Source organism: Tachypleus tridentatus, chromosome 8, assembly GCF_004210375.1.
Source record: "Tachypleus tridentatus isolate NWPU-2018 chromosome 8, ASM421037v1, whole genome shotgun sequence".
NCBI classification, from domain to species: domain Eukaryota; kingdom Metazoa; phylum Arthropoda; class Merostomata; order Xiphosura; family Limulidae; genus Tachypleus; species Tachypleus tridentatus.
Genome location: NC_134832.1, coordinates 14,435,786 through 14,460,382, shown reverse-complemented (window position 1 = coordinate 14,460,382; position 24,597 = coordinate 14,435,786). Strand labels below are relative to the sequence as shown.

Here is a 24,597-nt window from a genome sequence, read left to right as displayed (position 1 = left end):
GGCATCCTTTTTAAAAAAGGCACTCCGAAATTATTTGAACATCTCATAGCAACTTTTACTTTTTATATTCTTGGAAGCATATAAATGTATTAATATTCCATAAAGAAGGAAAGCCAGCTAATAATCCAAATAGCTACCGACCAATCAGACTGACCAGCTGTGTAGGTAAAATTCTTAAGAAAAATATATATGTAAAAACAGCTCGTTTGGGTTGAGAAATTTTTTTACGCAGTGGAAAATTCTCGAGAGAATAATCAGTAACAGACTCTCCACATTCATGGATATAACATCAAAATTATCAGAAGAACAAAATGGTTTCAGAAAATTCAGACAAACTACAGACCATTTAGTCAGATTAACCGAAGCATTTGTTAATAGTTTTAATAAACGAGAATGCACTGTTGCTTGCTTTCTCGATATTGAGACGGCATTCGACACTATAAGGCATAACGGTCTCCGGTTCCGAATGCAAGAAATGGGGCTGCCGCGGGGAACTATTCGCTGGCTATCTAACTTTCTGGAAAACAGAATATGAAGAGTTAATGTTGAAAAGACCTTCTCAGAGTGTTTTACTCCAGAAGCCGGTGTCCCTCAAGAAGGGGTGGTTAGCTCTATCTTATTCATCATCTACGTGAATAACATGCCTCTAAAAGATCCAAATAATGGATATTCCTTACAGTTCGCAGAAGATGTGGCAGTCTGGAAAATTGCACCAACACAAGCAATAGCAGCCACAAACATACAACCACAATTAAACAGAATAAGTGGATATTTTCAAAAATATAGAATCAAAATAAACACAACTAGTAGTTTGTTTTTTTTTTTTTTAATTTCGCACAAAGCTACTCGAGGGCTATCTGTGCTAGCCGTCCCTAGTTTAGCAGTGTAAGACTAGAGGGAAAGCAGCTAGTCATCACCACCCACAGCCAACTCTTGGGCCACTCTTTTACCAACAAATAGTAGGATTGACCGTCACATTATAACGCCCCCACGGCTGAAAGGGCGAGCATGTTTGGCGCGCCGGGGATGCGAACTCGCGACACTCAGATTACGAGTCGCACGCCTTAACATGCTTGGCCATGCCGGGCGCAACTAGTAGTGTTCACAAAGTTAACTAAACATAAAAGAGCACAACCTCAGACCTATATGAATGGACCACTCCTTCAGACTGTTACATTTAAAAATACAAAATTTTTAAAACTTACATTTGACTCAAAACTAACGTGGGTAAACCACATAAATAATATCAGAACAAAAATTTGGCGAAGAACAAACTATGCTAGGAGTCTAACTGGTAAAAATAGCAGAGTAGCGGCAGATAAAATCATAAAAATATACAAAACGTATATTAGACCTGTCATTGACTATGCAGCTCCTGCACGGATAAATGTAAGTCAAAAAACTATTTCAAATAAAACTACAAACAATACAAAATACACTACTCACATCAGCTTATAAAGTACTCAGAACAACATAATCTGAATTAATGCATAAATACGCAAACATAGAAACAATAGCAGGTAGACTCCTACATAGTACAATGGCCTGGCATGGCCAAGCGCGTAAGGCGTGCGACTCGTAATCCGAGGGTCGCGGGTTCGCGCCGCGTCGCGCTAAACATGCTCGCCCTCCCAGCCGTGGGGGTGTATAATGTGACGGTCAATCCCACTATTCGTTGGTAAAAGAGTAGCCCAAGAGTTGGCGGTGGGTGGTGATGACTAGCTGCCTTCCCTCTAGTCTTACACTGCTAAATTAGGGACGGCTAGCACAGATAGCCCTCGAGTAGCTTTGTGCGAAATTTCCAAACAAACAAACAAACAAAAGCGAACTGGACAGATACTGCATACATGATGAGAATAATCCTAAACACCTTTCCCCAATAAATATATATTTTCTAAAGAAAAAAAAGAGGACGCCTATAAACTAGACTTCACATTAGTTTAGGGGTTAATTACTAAACATTGATTTTTTTTTTTTTACGTAAATGCTTTATAGTTAATACCTAACTAATGAAAGTGCAAATAATTATGGAACTTTAAAGAGAAATGATTTACTTGCATCAAGTGTATGTGTAGATAGTGCATGGACATTGCCTTGAAAGGAGACTGAGTGAGTGTGGGTTACTCTGAGGAAATATTAACCCTCAGAAACGTTCGAAGACTAAACAGTCCTCCTTCAACCCCGCAATTGGTAGAAGTTAAATATTTTGACTACATGAATATTGATAATTTTGGGTTAAAAGGGTTGATAAGTTTAACATGAATCTGGTCTCAGATAGCTTCATACATAGGAGATTAATATTTACAGGTTAATTCGATTGATATATGACGTATGGTTATTCAACCAATCGACATTGAGAAGAAAAGGGATTGGTTAGTTGCGGAAAGATCTGATTTTACTTGCGATGGTGTGTTTATAATTACGAATTTGTACATGTTTTATAATTGTAGTGGTGCGAAATATCGAGTGAAAAGTTCTTCTGTGTTGTTTTTTGTGTAAACTCAAGTTGAATTTCATCAATCTTTCTCTTTTTGATATTAGATTACATTTTTGCAGAGATGACTTTTAGTGTTACAAACCCAGATTCACAAAAGTCACAACCTTTTAGCCCAAACTTAAAGTGTATTCCAATAAATGATCAAATTCGTGAGCTTCAGACAGTTATTCGTGATAAGTAAGTGATTTGTTCAATGTATTTAAACCGAAATTTATGTGTAATTTAAATCCAATGTACGTAGATGTATTAGCAGTAAATAAATATTTCATGACATTATTTGAGTAGTAACTTGAGTAAGAACAATTAAATAGAACTGGTTTATTGGAATGAAAAATCCAGATTGGCTTTTCCAAGTTTAGTTCAAAATAATTATGAAATTTGTAAAAGTGTCACTGAAACTAAACAAATTGTTAGTATTAGTAGTAACTTAATAATATAGTAGTACTATAATTAATAGTAGTACAAAATCCAGGGATATACAAAGTAAACAAACTTCCTCTTAGTCTTAAAAGTAACCTAAAATACCTGATATTTTAATTACCTGATATGTGTATATCTGGACAAATTCATTAATGTTATCTTCTATAATAACGTTTAGGAATATGCCAATTTCAATTTACCTATAACTGTAGGGGTAGTTTAAGAATAAGTAAGGAGTTCAGAAGGTAGAAGGAATGGGTTATTTATGAGGTTTGTGAGTTTGATTCCAACTGTTAGAGCCCAGAAAAAAAACCCTTCAGTTGCAGAGCTTGCTTCCATGAGTACAAGTTGAATAAGTGAAAACACCTAGGCTTGCATTATGTGAATCACATGGCTAATGATAGTAGTAACTAGTGTGGATGAGAACCCACTCAGTAACGTGACTGATGAAAAGGACCTTGGCATAGCTCATTAGCTATAGATAAATTACTCAAGTCTTTAAAATAATGCTCTTTTAAACGGCAGCCATTGTCAATTAATGCTGCTGCTTGCAACATATCTGCTATTTAAGGGTTAAAATTAAATGGGGTAATTGTGTTATAAAAGTTACTAGTTTAAGTAATGAATGCTGTGTAGTGTTTGGATTGTATAATCTAAGAAAGGATATTGTTTTACTGGAAATGGTTCAGAGGAGTGCTACGAGAATAACAATACAAAATATGAGGATAACTAAGGATCTATTGGCCTATCTAGACTGCCCTATCTATTAAACTTTAGAATTGAAAGAATAAGTTAGAGGATGGAAGAAGAAGAATATTATTAAATGGGTAGGTTTAATCTCGGGCATACTTTCTGTTAGGATGAAAAGGATAAGAGGTGATCTTACTGAAGTTTATGGTATCTGGTAGATCAGTAAGGATAATGTCCTCTTTTCTCCTTTTGTTTGATAAGGATAAAGCCCTCTTGTTTCTTTGTATTTTATTCAAATAACAAGAGTACAAGAGGACACAAGTTAAAAATTTGGAAAAAAAACCAGTTAAAAATGAATTTTAAATCTAAAATTAAAGACATCTTTGGGAAAAGGATAATAATGCAGGGTTTACTAAGGTGCAGCATAGTAAAGTTATAGATGAAAATGTTCTTAAGCAACTGCAAATAAAGTTAAATATCTTGAAACTGTTAAAGGTGGAGAGAAGGGAAGAAAATCAATACTTCTCTTCAAATAATTACAGAACAACTTACTAAGTTGCATTTTCCAAAGTAATTTTTGTTTATTGTGGTTCTTAGCTTCTCTATCATAACTGTTGATGAGGTATTTTCTTTAACTGTGAAATAACTAGATGAGATCAAATTTCAACATTGTATGTAACAGTATTTGAAAACAAAGAAATATGATCAACATTTGGAACAAGATCTTCCTACAAAGGAACCTTTAAGAAGTTTTTCTTCAGCTGTGGTGAGCAAAGTGCAGTCTCTTATGACAGGTGAAAATCCTCAAATACAAATGTTAGTAACAAAAGTAATCCAGAGACAATAATATTAAAATAATCAGAATGATTTCTGTCTGAAAAAGATAAAGATTCAAGTCATACCTCTTATTCAAATCAACACACCTCAAGCAGCTGGTGAATGAAGTATTTTTAGGTATTCAATTTTTCCCATACAAAGACATACTGATCATGTTTTGAGATTCATCATTTTGGGATTTTTATGTGATATGACTGTGAAATGGATGCTTGGAAACAGTTGACCTTGTAAATTAGATTTATTATGAAAAGTGTGCAGGATACAGTAGTAAGCTTTGAATACTGTAGCTTTATGTTAAAAACTATGTGAAAAGCTATTGTCAATATTCACATTCCTCACATCAGAGAGAACTTGAATGGATGTGGTGATATGAACTTCGTATAACATTCTTAATCTCTTTGCAGTATGGTGTTACATTTTATGATCTATAATGGTTGTTAATTCCAGGATAGAGAGCATATATTCCATGAAAAAAAAAATCAGTTTTAATAATTAAAGTCATTGCTGATTTGAAATAAGATTTTTACTCAATTTGTTTGAGAAATTAATAGTTTTCAACTTAGAAAGATGCCTCAAGTTGTAAACTTAAAGAAGTACTCATTTTCACATTGGTGAGGGACAACTACCACTTTCAGTGGGTCAGTTTTTTAGGCATTGTTTTAACTTTTCTAAGTTGTCAGTCTGTTTGAAAATAATTTTATATTTCTCTGTTATAGGAACACAACCAGGAGTGACTTTGTTTTTTACGCTGAACGATTGGTGAGTGGAATGTGAATATCACTAGTAGTAATTAACAATGCTGTTTTAAGCAATAAATTTACACACAAAAACTGAATTGAAACAGTATTTTTAAGCATGACAGTAATTTAATTGTATTAGGCATGAAGTCTGTGTTACCTTCTTTGTAGATGTATCTGACTTATATTAAGATTTTAAAGTTTTTATAATTTGTTTTCTAGTACTTTTTAATTTATGTAGTATTTTGTGGTTCACAGAATATTTGGTCTGGATCATTAGGAAATTAATGTACTTGGTATATGAATAAATATTTTAGGTAAATAGTATTTTTTGTCAGTTTATATATGTAGGTTTGTGTATACCTTTCACACTGTAAAATTCATATCTTGATACATTGAGATTGCCATACTTTGTTCTAGAATTTAAAAATATATTTCAATAAAGAAGTTAACTCCTTTCACAAAATTATCTATTCAGTGCTGCTCTCTCACTGCAAACTTCTTTGCTAATGCATGTTATGAGCCTTATGCTACACCCTGTTGGAATTGGAAGATTTCAATGTGTCCCTCATGCAAATCATCATTTATCGCTTGTTAACCAACAGAAGCATGACAAGCTCATGTGACTCAGGTAGTTCCCTCTGTGCTTCCCTACCCAACCCTCACTTCTTGTTTGGCAGTGTTTGAGCTCGGACGTTTTGCTTTAGTTATAATTCAGACTTAAAGTGGTTTCCCTTCACTTCACTTATGCTTTATTTTGTTTAATTTCACTTTTTATTGGGACAGTAGTCCTTTACCTGTGTTTTGCTGTGAAATATTTTGCTTGATTGAAAAAAAAATCAGGCATGCATTCTGAACTTCACATTATCTCTTCAAGTTTGTCTATTTCATTTGTAACCATTCTTCAAGCCACAGATATTGGCAACTTCTCAGGAAATTCAACAACCTTTTTTTGCTAGAAGTTTGAGAATTCTATGGATATCCTTTGTTTTTTACTTGTGCCTTTTATACCTGGCACAGTTAATGAGGATCTTGATAGTCTCCCCCCACATTGGACATGCCTTTCTGCATCTTGCCTGTGGATTTTTTTTTATGCCTTTGTTGGTTTTTGAGGACATTTTCAGGTATGTGATGTTTTGTTGAATGCTGTTTAAAAGTTATTTTTTTGACCCTGCAACTGTGTTTTTTTGTTTAAAATATTTTGGGATGTGATGCCTTTTTTTGTGGACCCTTTATGTGATGTTACATATTTATCATGTTTTTAGAGCCTTTGGTGTCTAGGGTCTATGTAGTCTCATGATTTTCCACTTTTTCTTTTCTGGTTTAATATTTGTCCCAGTATTCACCATGTGTGTTTCCAGTTTTTGTCTAGTGATTAAAAAAATAGTATACAAAAACACACAAAATACCCATTAAGAATTTTTTGAAGATTTCAATCAACTTCAATTGTGATATGCACTTTACTACATGATGGGCATTCTTTGACCACAGATGCATGTTCCAGATGTATTGGGCTGTTGCTCAATTGTGCATTGTACTATTTCATACAGATAATTAACTGTGGTGTGTTTTAATAAAAGCTTTTCATAATAATTCCCAAGCATAGATTTATTCTAATTTTTTACTTATTTTTAAAAGGCATTGACAGGTGCAAATGCACTTCTGTAGCTATGGCAAGAAAGGTTCTGAAATTTAGGACCAATTTATACCTGAGATAGTGATTAACTTCAATTTAAAATGGAAAATGCAGTGAAAAAAGGAAATATTATAGGAGAAAAAGAGGGATTGGATTTATGCAAGTTGTGAATTTCAGTGTAGTTGATTGACCGACCAACAAACACTTGATTTATAAGATTGTGACAGGTTTTACAATTTTTCATAATGATTTGATTAAATGAAAGTATAAAAGAATATAATCTAAAACAAGGAACTTAAAGGTATTGGAAAATTGTATTTTGATTAAACAGTGGACTAACCAGTGAGATATGCTAATGCCTTGATTATCTGCTGTTTCTGTTCTCAATTTTTTGCTTTATTTGGATTGGTATTGATAATTGAGGCACTGGCGTATTATATATTTATTTTCCCAGCGTTGAATGACATGCAGATGATCACATAACAACCACTTGCCTGAACTATCTGACTTTAGTCCTGTCTGAATCTACACACACACAGAGATTGTTTGAATTGAGAGAAAGAAGAAAAACAAAGTAGCACAGAATTATTAATGTGTTAAGCAACTGCAGTGCTTACTTTCTAAAAAAATTTAGATACTGAATTTGCCATTAAATTCCTGGAGGTAATTTGATATAGGGCTCAAAGAATGCAAAAATAGTTCCAGACTTCCAATAATCCAGAACTGTCCTAGATTTGATTGAAATGGGAGAAAATACTAGGTTTCATGATGAAATTTTAGTCATCATGACAATCTCTTGTCTGGGAGGGCTGGACAAGAGGAAAAACATCTAGTGAATAATTTGCATTGCAAATTCTTGGGCTACTCTTTACTAATTAATAATGGGATTGATCATTACATTGTAGTGCCCCCATGGCTGAAAGGGCAAGCATGATTAGGAATAGGATTCAAACCTGTAACTTTCATATTGACAGTGGTAAGTCTACAGATTTACAACTTTAAAATCAGGGATTTGATTCTTTTTGGTTGGCTTAGCAGATAGCCCAATGTTGCTTTTCTATAAGAAAACACACACACTTTCATATCACAAGTCAAATACTCTCACCACCAGGCTATCCCAGTTTTGTTAACTTATTATAATATCATCACATACTGTTTTTGTGTTGAATATAATTACTAAAGTTTTAAATTTTGAAATTTCTTTCTTTTTATTGTACAGATACGTTTGGTTGTGGAAGAAGGCTTAAACCAACTTCCTTTTACTCCTTGTACTGTTACAACACCTACTGGCAAGTCTTCCTTTTTTTACTTTCTACATATGGGTCTTGAAATTATGTCGTATCTTTTTAAGAAAAGTGAACTCATCCTAGTTCTTAGTGTAATTTGTTAGTTAAAAAATAATAGATTAATAACAAGCTTTATTTGTGTTAAGGTAGAAATGTGTGTTATTGGTGTAGTTTTTTTATAAAGTCATGAACCACAATAATGGTTCATAATAGAGATTGCTCAGGAATTTCATAAACTTTAATAAAACATACGAGTGAAAACCATCTTAAAAAAGACTTTTTGAAACAATACTCAAGACTTTCTGTTACATTGGTTAATGCAGCTAAATGTTTATAACAGCAAAAAAGTTTATTTTCCAAATAGGAGGTAAAATTCAAAATTCATCCATCTGTTCTTCATATTATTATTATTCCTGTTTTACAAGTCTAAGAAAAAAAATGGCAATGAATATTTTATTCAGTTCTAGGCAAACCAACTGAAGTACTCTAGTGCAGATTGTAGAACTGTTTTTTGTTGATTTTTGAAAGGGAACAAGAAATTTTATTAGTTTTCATTGCTACTTGTCAAGTTTTTCTTCTAAGCCATTTAAGCACCAAAGCATACAGCAGAAAAAGATGTCTATACTGTGCCAAAATTTATGCAACAGCTATTAAACAAATGCCTATGAAAGTTGTAGGTAGGGACATTTTTAAGTTTTCTTAAAAGTTGAGATCTTCACCCTAAAATATTCAAGTTCTTTTTCACTACTAACATAAGTTTTTCAAAGCCATTTAAGCTTCTTTATACGATCTAGAGATACTTCATCCTGTATTAGATGGAAATGCTTCAATGTTTATATTTATTGATGTCTCTAATAATATTTTATTGATTTATAGTTTTACAGCTATTACAGAAAAAAGAACTACAAATATTTGACTGAAACCTGGGCAGTAGTAAGGAATGCATTGTTGAATATGTCATGACATAGTTTTAAAATAAATTCAAATGCATTTGTTTTTCACCCTGAAGAATATTTCCATGTCCTTCACTTTCCATATTTATAGCATATTAATCAGAAACAGCTACATTGAAGATTTATCATTTCTTAATGTCACTGTTGTACTTTGTATCTTGGTGATTTTCTGCAACTTTTTCAGTGAGTTTTTAATATTAGATGATTACCCTAGTAGATTTATTTACTCTTGTGAGTAGTGATTTATTCTACTGATTTTTGTACTTTGCTGAAATTGATTAGGACCCTTTGTACTAGTATAATTCATTTTTTGGGCTACTATTTAGTGCCTCACCACCATAATGGGGACTGGAATGCCTACTTAGGAGATAAGTTTATTTAACTTATTTACACCCAAGTGATAGTACCTTAGTATTATTATTTTTTATTTAATATTTTTTCTTTTTATTCTCATTCTTTACTTTGGAGAGCAGCCACCTTTCCACCACTGTCTGAAAGCAGTGAAGGTTGATATAGATGTGGGATGTTGTTGGCTTGAGCACCCACATCTTGCTCCCGTAATTTCTATTTCCATATCTTTTGCTACTCTTTTATTACTTATGTGAGACTGGCAAATGGAGGTTAAGACTGATAGATGATGTATCCCCACTGCACTTCGATTTCTGATTATCTGTTCCTTATCTGAGAAATCCTTAGGGCAGTTGCCTCCATTTTTTTTTTTTTTTTTTCAAAATGGATTAGAGGGACTTGCTTGCTCCCCAAAGTCAGTAAAGAAATTGTTCTAGAGATATTTTGGTGGAAATATCTTCACCATAACTTACCAAATTCCTGTTGAAATCAAATGCCATATACCCATTGAGGTTACTCACCATGCAACTTTGAATTCTTCCAGAGCAGTTATAGTGGAGAGGGATTTAAAGAACATTTCTGAGTCAGAGATCCTTGTTGATTTCTCCAGCCAAGGTGTTATTACGGTGTACCGAATTTTCACTCATAAAAACAGAATTATGGACCCTACCAATGTTCTGATATTAATGTTTACATCACCACGACCTCCTGCCAGAGTCAAAGTAGGTTATATGAGCTGCAAGGTATTTCCTTACATTCTTAACTCTCTCAGATGTTTCCAGTGTCAGCTGTTTGGTCACTCAAAAACATCATGTCGTGATTTTTTGATATGTGCTCATTATGGCGGTAAATACCACAACATGAGTGCAACCTGGAACCACACTGTGTTAACTGTTGTGATGACCCACACCTCTCTTACTCTATTTCTAGTCCTAAATGGGTAGAAGAGAAAGAGGTGCAATGCTTGAAGACTGTTGGTAATATCACCTATGCAGAGGCCTGAAAATTATTGTCTTCAACTCCATCTTGGACATGTGCTGCTTCATTCCATTCCACTGCCACAGTTGGATTGTAGACAGATCTTTTTGTGCCTCCAACAGAGTTGTTTGCAAAACATCTTAAGAATCTTGTGCCATCCATAATTAAAAAAAGTTGATGCATCTATGCCTACTTCCATCTTTGTTCCTACCACTCCTTCCTGTGATTGCCCAGTTCCACTTCCTTCAGATTCAGGTGTTTCCTTGCATCCATCCTCTTCTGCAGCCCCAAGAAGTGAATTGACCATTTTTCATGCCCTAAGTTCTTGGAATCTTTTTCCACAAACACAGACCTGACTATTCGACCCAGGATAGGATTTATGAAGGTTGAAAGATTTTTATTCAATAAAGAAAAAAAATTTGGTCAAAAAGAGAAGGGCTTCCCACCAATTTCTCCTCCACGTAAATAAAAATGGCCATTCTGATCCAGTGAAACTGTTGAGGTTTCCAGTCAAGTATAGATGACATAAAGGATTTGATTGATTCTTACCATCCTGTGTGTGTCTTCTTACAGGAAATGTTTCTGAAACCTGCCGATACAGTTACTGTTCAGCAGATTTCCTTGTAAAAGTACAAGAGGTTGTGTGATGGATGAGCACGTGGTGGGTTAGCACTGCTGGTTGAACAGCATTTACTCACCCTGTTTTTCTCACTTGATACACCCTTGGAGGCTGTAGCCATTTGTTTCCTTTGGTCATACTATCATTCTTTGTTCTTTCTGCCTGACTCCTGAAGAGATCTATAATGAGTCGGACCTTAATACCCTGATTGAGCAGTTGCTATCCCTCCTTTTTACTATTGGAGGATTTTAATGGATGTAATCCATTCTGATGTGGTGTTGATATTGATGGGAGGGGTCATTTCATAAAGAGCATTCTCTTGGACTACAACCTCTCTCTCTTCAGTACTGGTTCTTATACTTATTTTAATGCACCTAGTCAGTCTTTTACTGCCATTGATCTTTTTATCTGCTTCCCTTCTTTTCTTGGAGGATTGACAGTAATCCGTGGGGCAGTGATCATTTTGATCGCTATCGTTTTGAGGGAGACTGGCCATGGTTGATGCTGTCTGACCAACATGCCTCAGTGAAAGTTGGACCAGGCCAACTGGCCTTTTTTCACTGCTCTCACAGAACTTGATCTTGCCATCATGTGTGAGCCAAAGATAGACAACTGTATGGCAGCAGTAACTGACTGTATTGTCCAGACAGCTGCTTAATGTATTCATACAAGCTCGACAAATTTACCACAGTATCTTTGTCCTTGGTTGAATCCTACCTGTTGCATGACAAGAAAAGCTCAAAAACGGGCATGGGATAACTTTCGTAGGTATCCCACTTTTTTAAACTGTGTTGCATTTCATTAGGCCCCATGCACATGCTTGGCAGGTCAGATGTCAAAGCCAGAAGGAATCTTGGATTAAATACACCTCTAACATCTCTTCTACCACCAGTTCCAAAGCCATATGGAACAAGATTCGAAAGGTTAGTGGCCAGTATACTTCTGCCCCCTTTTGATCTTGTTCTTTGATGGCCAGGATGTTGATGATGCCCAGAGCATTGCCAGTAGTCTTGGTGAAAGCTTTTCTCATGAATCTAGCACTTCTACTTGATCCCCCTTATTGTTTGCCATCAAAACACGAGCAGAACGCTCACTTCTTTCCTGTTGGGCTAATTGTCTGTATGACTATAATCCTTCTCTTACACTGGAACTTAAACTTGCTCTTCATCAGTCTGGCAGTACATCAGTCGAACCGTATGATATTCATTATGAAATGCTGTGCCGTCTCTCTTCTATCTCTCTTGCTATTCTTCTGGTTGTTTTCAACCAGATGTGGCAGAAGAATGTTTTTTTGATGGTTGGTGCCATACTGTTGTACTCCATTTTTCTAAGCCTGAGAAGGATCTCAAGATTCCTTTGAACTACCATGCAATTGTTTTGACAAGTTGTCCCTTTAATTAACACTCCTCTTGTTTGGTTCCCTCCAACCAAACAACCTCATCCACTCAGTGTGGGTTCCCAACAATAGCACCCCACCATGGACCACCGAATTTGACTTGAAACATTAATCAGGAAAACCTCTCTCAAGTAATAACATATTGTTTCTGTATATTTTGGCCTTGAGAAAGCATATGATACAATGTGGAGGTATGGCATTTTGCGAGACCTCCACATGTACGGGATGCATGACCATTTACCCATTTTTATTAAACATTTTTTAATGAACTGGCAATTCCAAGTCTGTGTGGGTTAGACACTTTCATGTTTTTCTCACAGGAACTTGGAGTCCCTCAGGGCTGTGTTTTGAGTATTATATACTCTTCAAAAAAAGAAATGCAAAAGGTAAAATATGAGACAAATTGTTAACAAGTTTATTCCGGGTAGTTCTGTATGACGTGTAAAAATTTGCACATTCACTGCTGATCATCCAAAGTCTGCAAAGGCGAAGTCCACGCTCACTAGGTGAAGTTTAACGTCACTCAACGTCAATAACGAGTATGCCCCCCGTGAGCATCAATAACTGCTTGGCATCTCCTGTTCATGGAAGCGATGAGATGACGAATCACATCCTGTGGAATGGCTGTCCACTCAGCCTGCAAAGCTGCTGCAAGCTGAGGTAGAGTCTGCGGTTCAGTTTGTCGCAGACGTCAGTCCAGCTCGTCCCAAAGATGTTCGATGAGGTTTAAATCTGGTGATCTGAAGAGCCAGGGAAGAATGTTGATGTTGTGGTGTCTCAAGAAGACAGTGGTGAGTCGGGCTGTGTGAGGACGGGCGTTGTCATGTTGAAAAACTTCGTTGACGTTCACCATGATGGGTTGCAATGGGGCCTAAGAATCTCGTCGACGGTTGCGTACAGTCTGATCGGAAATCCTATGCAGCCCTGGTATGGTTGAGGCATTAGACGTCGCAGTGGTGGTCCTATCCCGAAGGTGACGTAACCGGATGTTGCGATCTTGTGCGGGCGTGGTCACACGAGGTCAGCCAGATCGTGGATGGTGACGAGTTGATCCATGTTGTTGGTGACGATTCCATAGCCTTGTGATGGTGCTTGGATGGACATTCACAGCTCTGGCAACATCTGATCGAGATTTTCTTGCTTCCAAGCGACCAATGGCATTGTTGCGTTGTGCTTCAGTCAGTCTTGGCGTAACTGTATTGCGTGTCTGTGGCTTAACACTGAGCTATGGAAACCAAGAACCCGTCACTTTTATAGGGGATTTTGCACATGTTGCACTTGCAGAACATGCAGATCTCTCAAACAAAGTTATTGGACACGAATGCGTTTTGGTGAAAAATCCGATGTTTTCCTCCGTTTTCAAAGTGTACAACTTTTATTGTCATTTTGGTCTGACAATCAGTGCCTTAACACATGTAACATCACATACTCTGAGCTTGTAACGTTATTACATATATTTCTCTTTAAAATAACAAAAATATCCCTTTTGCGTTTCTTGTTTTGAAGAGTATACTTTTAATTATATAGATTCATGCCATGAGTGGACAACTCCCTCCTACATGTCTCTATGTTGACAACTTACACATTTCGAGTCAGTTGTCAAACAGGATGTTTATTGAATGGCAGCTACAGACTGCCCCCAAATGCTTACTAAAGTGGACCCCACAGTAAATGGTTTTACCTTTTCTTGCTTCAAAACTGTTTGTATGCATTTCTGCTACCAATAGGGTATTCACCCAGATCCTAAGACCCATCTCAAAAAATGGGCCATTTGGAGCAGTTCATGGGATTAATGCTTTTGATTTCCTTTAATTCAGTGTAAATTTATGATAGGTTCTGAGAAGTGAATTATGTAAGAGAAGGAATGAGTGAGGAAGTGAAAGAGGCATTTATCGAACAGACTGAGTAGACTGGAGAATGGCAACTTAAGGTAGGCTATAACTTGAGGGAAACTAAATTACCAGAAGATGGAAATAATAGGAGAAAAAGATGTTTGACATAGCCTGCATTCCAGTCTAGAGGATCTCATCTAAGAGTCATTAAAAGTGGAAAGCAACTGAGTCCTGTAAGTGATGGATTTGGTAGGATGAGACATGATACATTGATAAATCCTCCAGGCATGTTTGTAAAGGGAGGAATATATAATCCAGAAAAGTTGATAAATCCAACTAGGATGAAAAATCCCATGAAGAAGAGAGGTCCCATAGCAGTAATAAACAATTGTGGGATTTCGAAAATGAAGCTGTACATGTTGAGTAACACCTGAATGCACAAACTAGATTTGAAATGTAAACAATATTAAAATGATCATTAAAAACTGAGTTAGACAAAAAGGAAATGAGAGAAAAGGAATTATCTTCCTCCTGAACTACTCAAGTTTTGGAAACAAGATAAAGAAAGGATCCTCTTAATGGGTCTCATGTGTAAAAGATTTGGTAACACAATCTTAAGATTCAGAAGATGCTGAGGAAGAAGGAGAAATGAAGCCAAAAGCCATATGTAAAAACTTGAATGATTCACTAGCTGGATAAAAATGGGATCTAGAGGTTTGCAAACAGAAAAAGACCTGTCCATCACAAGGCGTGAACTGACTTGAGAATAAAGGATGTGTGATAACCAGTTCCACAAGACAGAAGATGGCAAGAAGAAATAGGGGGAAGAGAAATGGGAGGGAGAGAATACACAAGTTGGTAGAGACAAACAAGTAGGAAGGGGAGGATTGATGTTGGGAAACCTTGGTCCAAGTTTCAAAGGTGTTGGGTACACCCTTAAAATGTTCAGGCATAAAAAAAAAAGCAGCCTAATGAAGGTCACAGAAATAAGAATGGGGAAGAGGTGCTGACAATAGAGGAAATAAGTAAGAAGAGAAAAATATAAGACAAAGCCTAGTCAAAGTATTGAAAACTACCGATCATAAATATTTAGAAAGTTCAGTCCCCCAGGAGGGTGAAGGAAGTCTGAGGATTGGAACCAGTCATAAATCATGCAAAGGAATCCTATGGTCAAGGAGAACAAAGTATTTGACAATGTGATTGAAACTGATCCAGAAACGTGTTAGTATGGATATGTATATCTGGAGAAGGAAAAATCAAATAACCTTCTGAATGAGACACATGCAGGAAGAAACAGGCAGAATAAAGAAGCATAGGTGGAAAAAAAAATGAGGAACATTTTTAGAAATCAAATCCATAAACATATTTCAGAGTTGAAACATTGTCCTCTAAAGGTAAAGAGAAGCCTAATGCAAGCCTAAGAGATGGAAAGAGCCATTCATTGTCCTCATAGTCATTCAGAGAGAGAGGAAAGCACCTCGGAAACAAGAAAAGGGAAACTTTCAACATGTTGAACATTGACAATAATGTTCTTCACATGCAAGTGGTCTCTAGTGGTGACAGTTGAAGTAGGGTCAATGTTAACAACATTGCTACGACCTTGGAAAGATGGAATAGTAATTGTCACTTGAATGCTTTGTTATTAAACTAATCTCCCAGATTAATTTTTTTAATGCATTAAGTGAAAGGCAGTATAGTTTAAAATTGAATTTGTAATCAAATCAAATGAAATAGTGTTAGCCTTGGAAAAAAGGGAATGCAAACTTTACTGATCTAAAAAAAGTTTATACTTCAATAAACAAATTTTTTCACAACAGTGCTAAGGAAAAGATTAAAATCAATTTCAAGCACAATTGCTTTTGGGAAACTACTGTCCATGGAAGATCTTACCCTGCTATTGTGGGATGCCTCAAGGTTATTAACCTGTGTATAGGTGCATGAAGAATGACTAGTGTGCAATGAGGCAAGTGGATCATAATAGAATTAACCTTAGTTTGGTACGAAGGATACTTTATCTTTCTCCATCCATGTCTTAGAAGAAACATGTTTGAAAGTTATTGAATTTTTTCAGTTTTCACTTATAAAATACAATTCACTGATATTTCCAGTATATATCGTGGGACACATGGGAGCCAATAATTATTACTTATTAACTAATGTCTCTCTCTCACACACACACACACACACACACACACACACACACACACACACACATAATTACTGTTTGCAATTATGAATATTTTTGTTCAACTATACAGGTAATTGAAATGTATTAGCTATTAATAATTTTCACTTGTACCTGAGCCAATAACAACCTAACAGTATATAACATCAAGTCTAACCTACTTACACACAAGACTCATGTTTTATTATAACAAACTCTAACCAGATAGGAAACAGAACTGGGTAAGTAGAAACCCAGCTGTGTCATGCTTTTTTGAAGTAGTATCTAGTTCAGCAAGTTTTCAACTTCTTCAATTATTTATTGACACATTCGTATGTTTTAATAGTTTTTCCATTTTGCACTGTAAAATGTAAACGTATCAATTGTTGTAATGTGTTTTCTAAACTTCTGTATATATGAAGAATTTCTTGTTTTAAGCTTATGTTTTTATAATTATAAAAACTTTAAGTTTTTTTACATTGCTGATAGCATTGAAAGAAATTATAAAATGTTTGTAATTAAATATTTTTTATATTACCATTACTGTTTCTTATACTGTTTAATTTTATCTTGTGCATCGTTTTAACCTCTGCTAAGGTTGTATCTCAAGAAGTCTTTCATATGAAACAAAGGTTAGTTTGATTATGTTTTGAAGCAAGCTATAAACAGGAATATTAGTCATATGTGGGTTATAATCAGTAAATTGAATGGAAATGAACGAGAAAATTGAACTACTCCCCTAACCATATTTTACAGTTTGCAGATATTTCTCTTCTCATCACACCTTTTTATGAAACTAAAGTGCATGTTAAAAATGATGTTCTGTACAAAAAAAATTCTATAAAATTAAGGTAGGAAAGGGTGTTATTGGCACAGTATCTGTTATCAGTACCAAAGTGTTACTTTGTTTCTTAGTTCTCGCAAGCTTCAACATATATTTTCAGATCTACAAGCCAGCCCAGAAACTTGGGAGCCAAGTGTGCCTAACCTAACTTCACTGATGATTGTACCAGGAAATGGTGGTTATGTTAGTGCCTCGATTATCCACTATTTTTTTTTTTCTTTTCTCCAGAATTTCTTAAAAGAATTGTGCCATTACAATTTACATTCAGAAATTGTTGCTCAGAAATTAATTTTTGTTGCATAATTTCAGGTGTTGCATGATATCTTGGGTTTTTGCTGCAAGATCTGGTGTGCATTCAGATCATAAGCTTAGCCTTGCTTCTTTTATTTTTACCTTTTAAGACAGGAATACACAATATTTGTAGCTTGGTTAAGTTTATTTGACTAGTAATTAAAAACATAGTATACAAAAACATACAAAATACACATTGAGGTTTCTTCAATATTTCACTCAACTTAGTTGTCATCCACTATTCTTTGCTGCATTGTGGGTGTCCTTTAACTGCAAATGTGTGTTTAGGTTGTGTTGGGGTTTAGCCTTGTTATGCATTATTCTCTTTCCTGCATATAATTCATATTTTGAGCCTTTTTTAACAAAGACTTTTTCATAATAATTTCCGAGCATAGAGTTGCACTAATGTTTTACTTATTTTTCACAGGCATTGATAGTATGAATGCACTTCTGTGTCTATAAAAAAAATAAAATGTGCCAAAATAAAGGAGCTATTGATGCCTATGTTAGTGATTAAATTCAAATGGGAATGGGTAATCAAAAGAAGAAGCATTATTGGAGAAAAAAATGGTTTTGGACTTTTTGTAACTCACAAAATTCAGAAAAATTGAGTGTAACTGAATACTGACTGACTGACACTTGACTTTTATGATTGTGACAGGTTTGTAATTTTTCATTGATAATGTGATTAAACAACAGTAAAAAATGTAATTTAAAATCAAGAACTTAAATATATTGAAACATTTTACATAGTTTAAGCAATGGGCCTCAGTTGTCTGCTGTTTCAGTTATCCACAATTTTTGTTGTTCCCAGATGAGTGCAATCAAGGTATCAGTGTATATTTATTTCCTTTCACAGCAACATGCTGTCATGATATCAACAACCACTTGATAGTATTGCCTGAGGTAATTGCTTTTGGTCTTGTCCCATACTAAACAAACTTACTGATTGGTTGAATTGAGAAAGAGAAGAAAAACAAAATGGTGTGAAATTAGTAACTTTTTGTGCAACTGCAGTGCTTCTTTCAGAAGAAGGAGAAATACTGAATCTGTCATTAAAATGCTAGAAATAGTTCAATATAAGACTCAAATAATATGAAAATATTTCTGGACCTCCAAGAGTCCAGACTTTTTCTAGATTTGAGCTCTTAGGGGTCTTTAATTTTTTTGTCTTAAGTCTATACAGAAGTTAACTCTGTATTTGTATTTTTGAACCTTTACTTAATTTTTTTTTAAATATTCAATTTAGAGCACAAAACACTAATAGCAAAACCAAAAAACAAATTACTAAAACTGTTATAATTTAACTGGCTAATTAACCTGGTTGAGGCAATCTCAGCAATTCCAAACTGTTAAACTGATGAAGAATATTTCAAAACCAATCAAGAAAATAAGGTAACATCATAAAGAAAAGAACTAAGTTGAAAATTTTTTTATTGGTTACAAATAATTCTATTAATAGAAAATTTCAGAGAATTATTAAGTTTGTTTTAACTTCAGTATATTTTAAAAAGGGCTTGTGTCACTGTCAGTGATAAATGTTTGTTTTCCAGTTATGGTAACTTTTAGAAGTAAAATTATATATTTCAATGGTGTAGAAATAGGGTAACTAAAAGTATAGTGAATGTTTTTTAGCAGGTATTATTCTCTTTGTGAAGTGCCCTCTATATATAATTAGAATGTAATATAGATGAATTTGTGTTCATTTTTAAAGCAAAGGCAAAAGTATTATGGTGTAGCCTGGATAATTTTGGTAACATTTGCAGTTATTTTATAGGTACTGCAAGTATGAATTCACTGCAGTGTATGGCTAATGTCTAAATCTTTTGTACATATTTATGCATGCATACACATAAGAAAATGTGTGTTGAATTATGAAAAGTATGCTTGGTAAAATAATGCTTCATTTTACACCAGAATTAAAAGCAAAAATTTAATTTTAAGTTCTGTAATGTCATTTATGCTATAATAACATTTTTTGTTTTAAGTTAGAATTTAAAAGTGAGATTGCTGTGCACTATCATAAACAAGTGGATGAACTGTCTTTGTTGTGCATTTTCTGAAATGTTGCTAATGATTCTAGAACAACATAATTAATCATATTTAAATTTTGCAAGATGATATTTAAGCAATCTGTGATTCTTAATATGCAGCTTGTCTTGTACTTATAAAACAATATATGAATAATGTTTTGTAATTTCACAATTTATTATAGGTAGTAGTTCAGTTATGCATTACAATAGTTCAGACAGTCAGGGAATAATATATGTTGGTCATAGATGACACAGGAAATTTCATTTTATCCAAATGTACAATCCATGATAATTTCAATTGATTATTTTATGTTACACCAATCCATGTAATTTGTGCTTGTCAGTAGCTGACAGATAATCAAGTTAGTTGACCAACTCGGGTATCAATTCACATTAAAGACTCTAAACTCTGATACAATATATTACATCCTCTCACAAAAAAAGCTTTGATTTTTACTGCTCTCTCTCAGAGTAAATTTTTTTCTTGCTGCTACCCTTGTAACTACTACTTCTTTTTGTATGTATGTACATACAAATGAACATGGAGCAGCCTTCCAACAATAGGGTTGTGACACTGTTACTGTTGTAACAAGTCGCTCTGATAATGCATGTGTTATTATTAGGTTGAGGAATAATTTGTGAGCGTTTTTAAATAATTTCATTCAAGCATTACATGCAAGACTATACAATACTTCAATGCATGAACACATTACACCCAAAACATTTATTATGATACTTTATTTCATGTAATACCTAGGTATATAGTATGCATTGTTTTAAACGAAATTGCAAGAAATTAAATGCGAAAAGCAGATGGTGTCGAAAATGCTCGATTTTGTCCACTTGACAGTTCATTTAATGAGCTGAAAATGAAAGCAAAAATTAAAGACATATGAAAATCATACACACCATATATTAGAGCAAAAAATTATCTACCAAATGACATGAAATATTTTGCGAAAGCGTTTCATTTATGAATATATTTGTTTAACTTGAAAAAACGCTCACAAATTATTCCTCAACCCAATAGCTTCTCGATTGGCATGCAGACATTTTTTTTTTTTTGGGGGGGGGTGTTTGAGAGTTAGTTATATCCATGTGATTTTACTTTCAAGTATTTTCTAATTTAGTCAGTGATTTTTTTTTGTGGACCACAATTAAACTTTCATTATCTACTTTCTCTTTTCTAATTTTTTAGCTTTGTGATGTACAATTTCAGGTGTTCATAACTACCACTAATGCTGGTGCTGTGACAGATTTCCTATTCATGTTGCTGGGGCAATAACATAGTTATTGATGTGGGCATGATGGCTATATTCTTCTGGGAATTTTATCATTTTTGGTAACAGTCTCTGTTATCTGTGGATGTGACTTAGGGCAGTTTATTCTTTCCTTCTAAACATGGTTTTTTTGGGGGAGGGGTTTATATACATGTCCTTTGTCATTTGCAGCCATTGTTTTCTCTCTTTACTTGAATTTTATTCATAACCTCTTTGGGGATTATTTTGTAGATTATCTTTGGTTTTTCTTCTTTTCCAGATAAGAGAGATTCATGCTTGTTGTTTTGAGGTACACTTTCATTCAGGGATTAGTATGCTTTGTTTCTCATGTATATTGGCCTATCAAGTTTTTGCTTTTGTTGTTTCTCATATCAGTAATTTGCCTCGCACCTTTTAGAAGAGTTTAGTGTACACGTTTTCAGGGATGGCTAAATACTTGTAACTTCCTCAGTGTTTGTATCTGCTCTCTATATTCTGTTTCTTTTTCAGGATGCTGCCTGTGTGAGATGGTTCATCAGTAGTAATTTTATTCATCACACCTGATCAATTTCTAGTTTTTTTGTGTTTTTCATGCCAATTTTTGATTGGAACCAACTTTTTCCCTACAGTTTAGAGATTTGATACATTGTTTAGGTGGTTTCTTATCTTCTGCCTCTGTTTGTTTTATGTGCAGTCCTCCTTTCTCCTGGTTGTGACAATATCTGCCATCATTAGTAGGTATTTGCATCACTAGATGGTATCTTGTTTGGGATCTCTTTGGATATTTTTTTACCTTCTCACCAGCAGTCTGTGTTGACTCTCAGTTGGATAGGACCTCTTGCTGTTGGGGTTTCTTTTAATCCCCCTTCTAATGTATATTCCCCTTTTTTTCTGAATCTTTCTTTTCCATTTAAGGGAGCATCTCAAAACACTTGGGAGATTTTGGGGCAATAAACTTTTTTAACTTCATTCTCCATATCACTCTTTTGACACTTTTTGTCATTTAACAAATTGTACATTCCTTCCTAATAGCTCTTTGGGACAAGGTGGTGATATTTCAGTCTTTTTGGTTCCTCCATCAACATGCATGGGGATATCTGGCCATATGTCTTTTGCTTTTTAAACTTTGGATCTATTTTAGGCCCATTATATTGATTAGTGAACATGTCATTGGTAGACTATGAATCTGATCACAAATTCGTAATCCCATCTGAGGTATCATTTGGATCTTCCTGTTTTGTGGATTAGGTGTGCACTTTGGAATGTCTCTGGGAAGAACATTTTTCATCTCATTTCAATACACCTCATACCCATTTTTAGTCTTCTGTTTCTCATTCTTTGACAAAATTGAACAAATTGCTCCCCCTATCAGGTGGCACCATTTCTGTTGATTCTTACATGGTTTCCATTTCGGTAATAATTTTTGGTATTGTCTGTCTCACTTTCATCTGCCTTTGTCTCCTTTATCAGCCACATTTTGCTGTGTGATATCCATCCATTCTGTTTTCAAACAGCTTTTATCTTGTCCTTTGCTGGAGTGTTGAGTTTTTGTATCCAGGCTGTCCTTCATTTTTTACTTTTTTTTTGGAGTAGTTGATATACACCGTCATATTATCTAATTATGTCCATTCCCCACATTGCCCTTTCCAATTAGCTTTCTAACAGTGACCTATATGTTTCTCCTGTTGTGGACTTGTAGGTGGTTTGTCTTCCATTTTCAGTTTCTTGGTTTTGCTTTTGTGTTACATTCTTGGTTGCTGGCTAGGTTATTTTATTCATTCACTATTGTTCAATTTCTTTCCAGGACTTGGAACCTCCATATAGGCCTTCATGCTTTGTATAATCTTCCATTTTAGCTTTTGTTGGCAGGATCATTATTTTATTTCCCGTCCCTCATATTGTTGGCCTATGGTCAACCCTTTCTTGACGTGTTTTATCATCAGGTTTCATTATGTTAGTTCACCAGTTCCTGTCCTTTCCTTTCTGCTCTCAATTTTGGCTTCTCTGGAGGTTAGTTATGTATACTCTCCTCTTTCCATTCCCTTCTTCTCCAACCTCTAGATCCATTCTGCTTTTATCCAATTCCTTTGACTGGCCAGAGCCTATGGATTTCTAATGCATACACTGTTTTCTTCAGTAGTTTCTGTATCAGTGTGTTTCCTCATTGAAATCGTACCCTTTTCTGTAATTTTTCCCTCCTATCCATTTAACATCTGAATGAGTCAATCCCTACCCTTGTCATATCCTTCTTTTTCTCTGAATCGTTGTCATCATCCTTTTTCATTTTTTCACATCAAATCTGTCACCATACCATCCTCCTGGCTATTTTTTTTTCCATTTTCCCTGAGAGGACATCATTGGGATGTATATGGGCTGCTTTATTTTGTTCATTATTTTGAAGGGACTTTTTGCCACATATTTTTTGGATCCTCTTCTTTGGCAAGTGGTGCCTGACCAGGTATATTTAGTGTCAAATCTGCGCTATGTCCTGTGATTATGTTAAATAACTATAGCATTTAGATGATTCCGACCAATTCAGTGTCACCAGGTATTGTTTGATTGAATCCATTCACATGGAAGCTCTGCTTTTTAAAAGAGGATATTGCAATGACCAATTGCACTATCTCTACTGTGGGTCTCTGGATGCTCCAACTCATTTTGTACCTTTTTGTCTTCCAATGGAATATACAAATCCTTACCATTTATCATCTATAGCCATTGGAGTGGTGGACCTTGGGGACCAATCCTCCTGAATGAAGTACAATTCCACTCAGTTGAGAATAGAGTGATGGCATTCTACTGGTGTCAGTGGCATGACATCCTTCCTACTGCAGATGTGATGCACAATTCCAGATGCTGCTATGCATTGGTTGTAGCATTTCACTATATATTTATGTATTGCAGTTTGCTCCTGTGGCTGAGATATTCCTCCTTCCATTAGGTATTAGTTGAAGATTATCCAGCCACACAAGTCCTCACATGTTCAACTGGTCCTCTTTTACTACTTCATACTGGATGATGAATTTCCAATACTGCCAGGTTTTGGATTGGATGTGCAACCACAATTTGAGGTCACTTTTTAGCTTCCTTTCTTCTGTTAGGTGTCAGTTCACAATGGATCTGGTGTTTAAAGCTGGATGAAACACATGAATAACTGCATGTATAAGGCTGAGTTCCTTGTTTCTACTACAGACTGGATAAAATATTCCCAACACTGCCAAGTTTAATATTGGAAGTGAATGCCTTCTGTGCTCTCCTGATTTTCTACCATTTGTTAGATGTCAGTTCCTGGTTGTGTTGGAAATGCACATATGCTGAGATGGGTTCTTGATACAGAAGTTTGTCTTCCCTCCCAGCTCTCATTTTGGAGGTGAAAGGTACAGGACCCTCTTCCTATTGGAGACCTGTTGTACAATTTCCAGATACTTCCAGATGTTGTTTGATGTAGAATTCCCATTTATAGTCTGTTACTCTCACAATACTCAACATCTTGAATTCCCATGAATGATGAAACCATTTTGGGATCAATCCATGTTTCTACCCTTTCATTTTAGTGACACTTTATTCAAGGGAAAAGGTATACATGGATTCAGAAATATTTTAGTCTCCCACTGGTGTGATGTTTTTAATTCCTTTTCCACACCCCTTGGTGTGGATTCCTGTATGTGGTGAGGGGACCTCCCAGGGAAGGTTCTTTTCTTTCTGGTTACCTCCTCTGGGATCTAAACATCCACCCATGTGTTTGCCTTGCATGGTGACCCATGAAGGGGAGGAGAG

General features: G+C 35.1%; 1 protein-coding gene across 2 annotated transcripts in view; it reads left to right on the top strand.

Annotated features, from left to right (window-relative positions):
• The first annotated feature begins 2,244 nt into the window (after nucleotides 1–2,244).
• LOC143258563 (uracil phosphoribosyltransferase homolog) overlaps nucleotides 2,245–24,597 on the top strand; it is a 46,820-nt gene continuing 24,467 nt past the window's right edge. Inside the window, exons 1-4 of one of the 2 annotated variants that reach the window (XR_013032357.1) lie at nucleotides 2,245–2,407; nucleotides 2,542–2,674; nucleotides 5,161–5,203; nucleotides 8,037–8,106. Coding sequence is in view for 1 of the 2 variants with exons in the window: in XM_076517705.1 (XP_076373820.1) it covers nucleotides 2,332–2,407; nucleotides 2,542–2,674; nucleotides 5,161–5,203; nucleotides 8,037–8,106 (322 nt within the window). In the remaining variant the exon portion in view is untranslated. The remainder of the gene's footprint in view (nucleotides 2,408–2,541; nucleotides 2,675–5,160; nucleotides 5,204–8,036; nucleotides 8,107–24,597) is intronic. The other variant, XM_076517705.1, reaches the window with a different exon arrangement.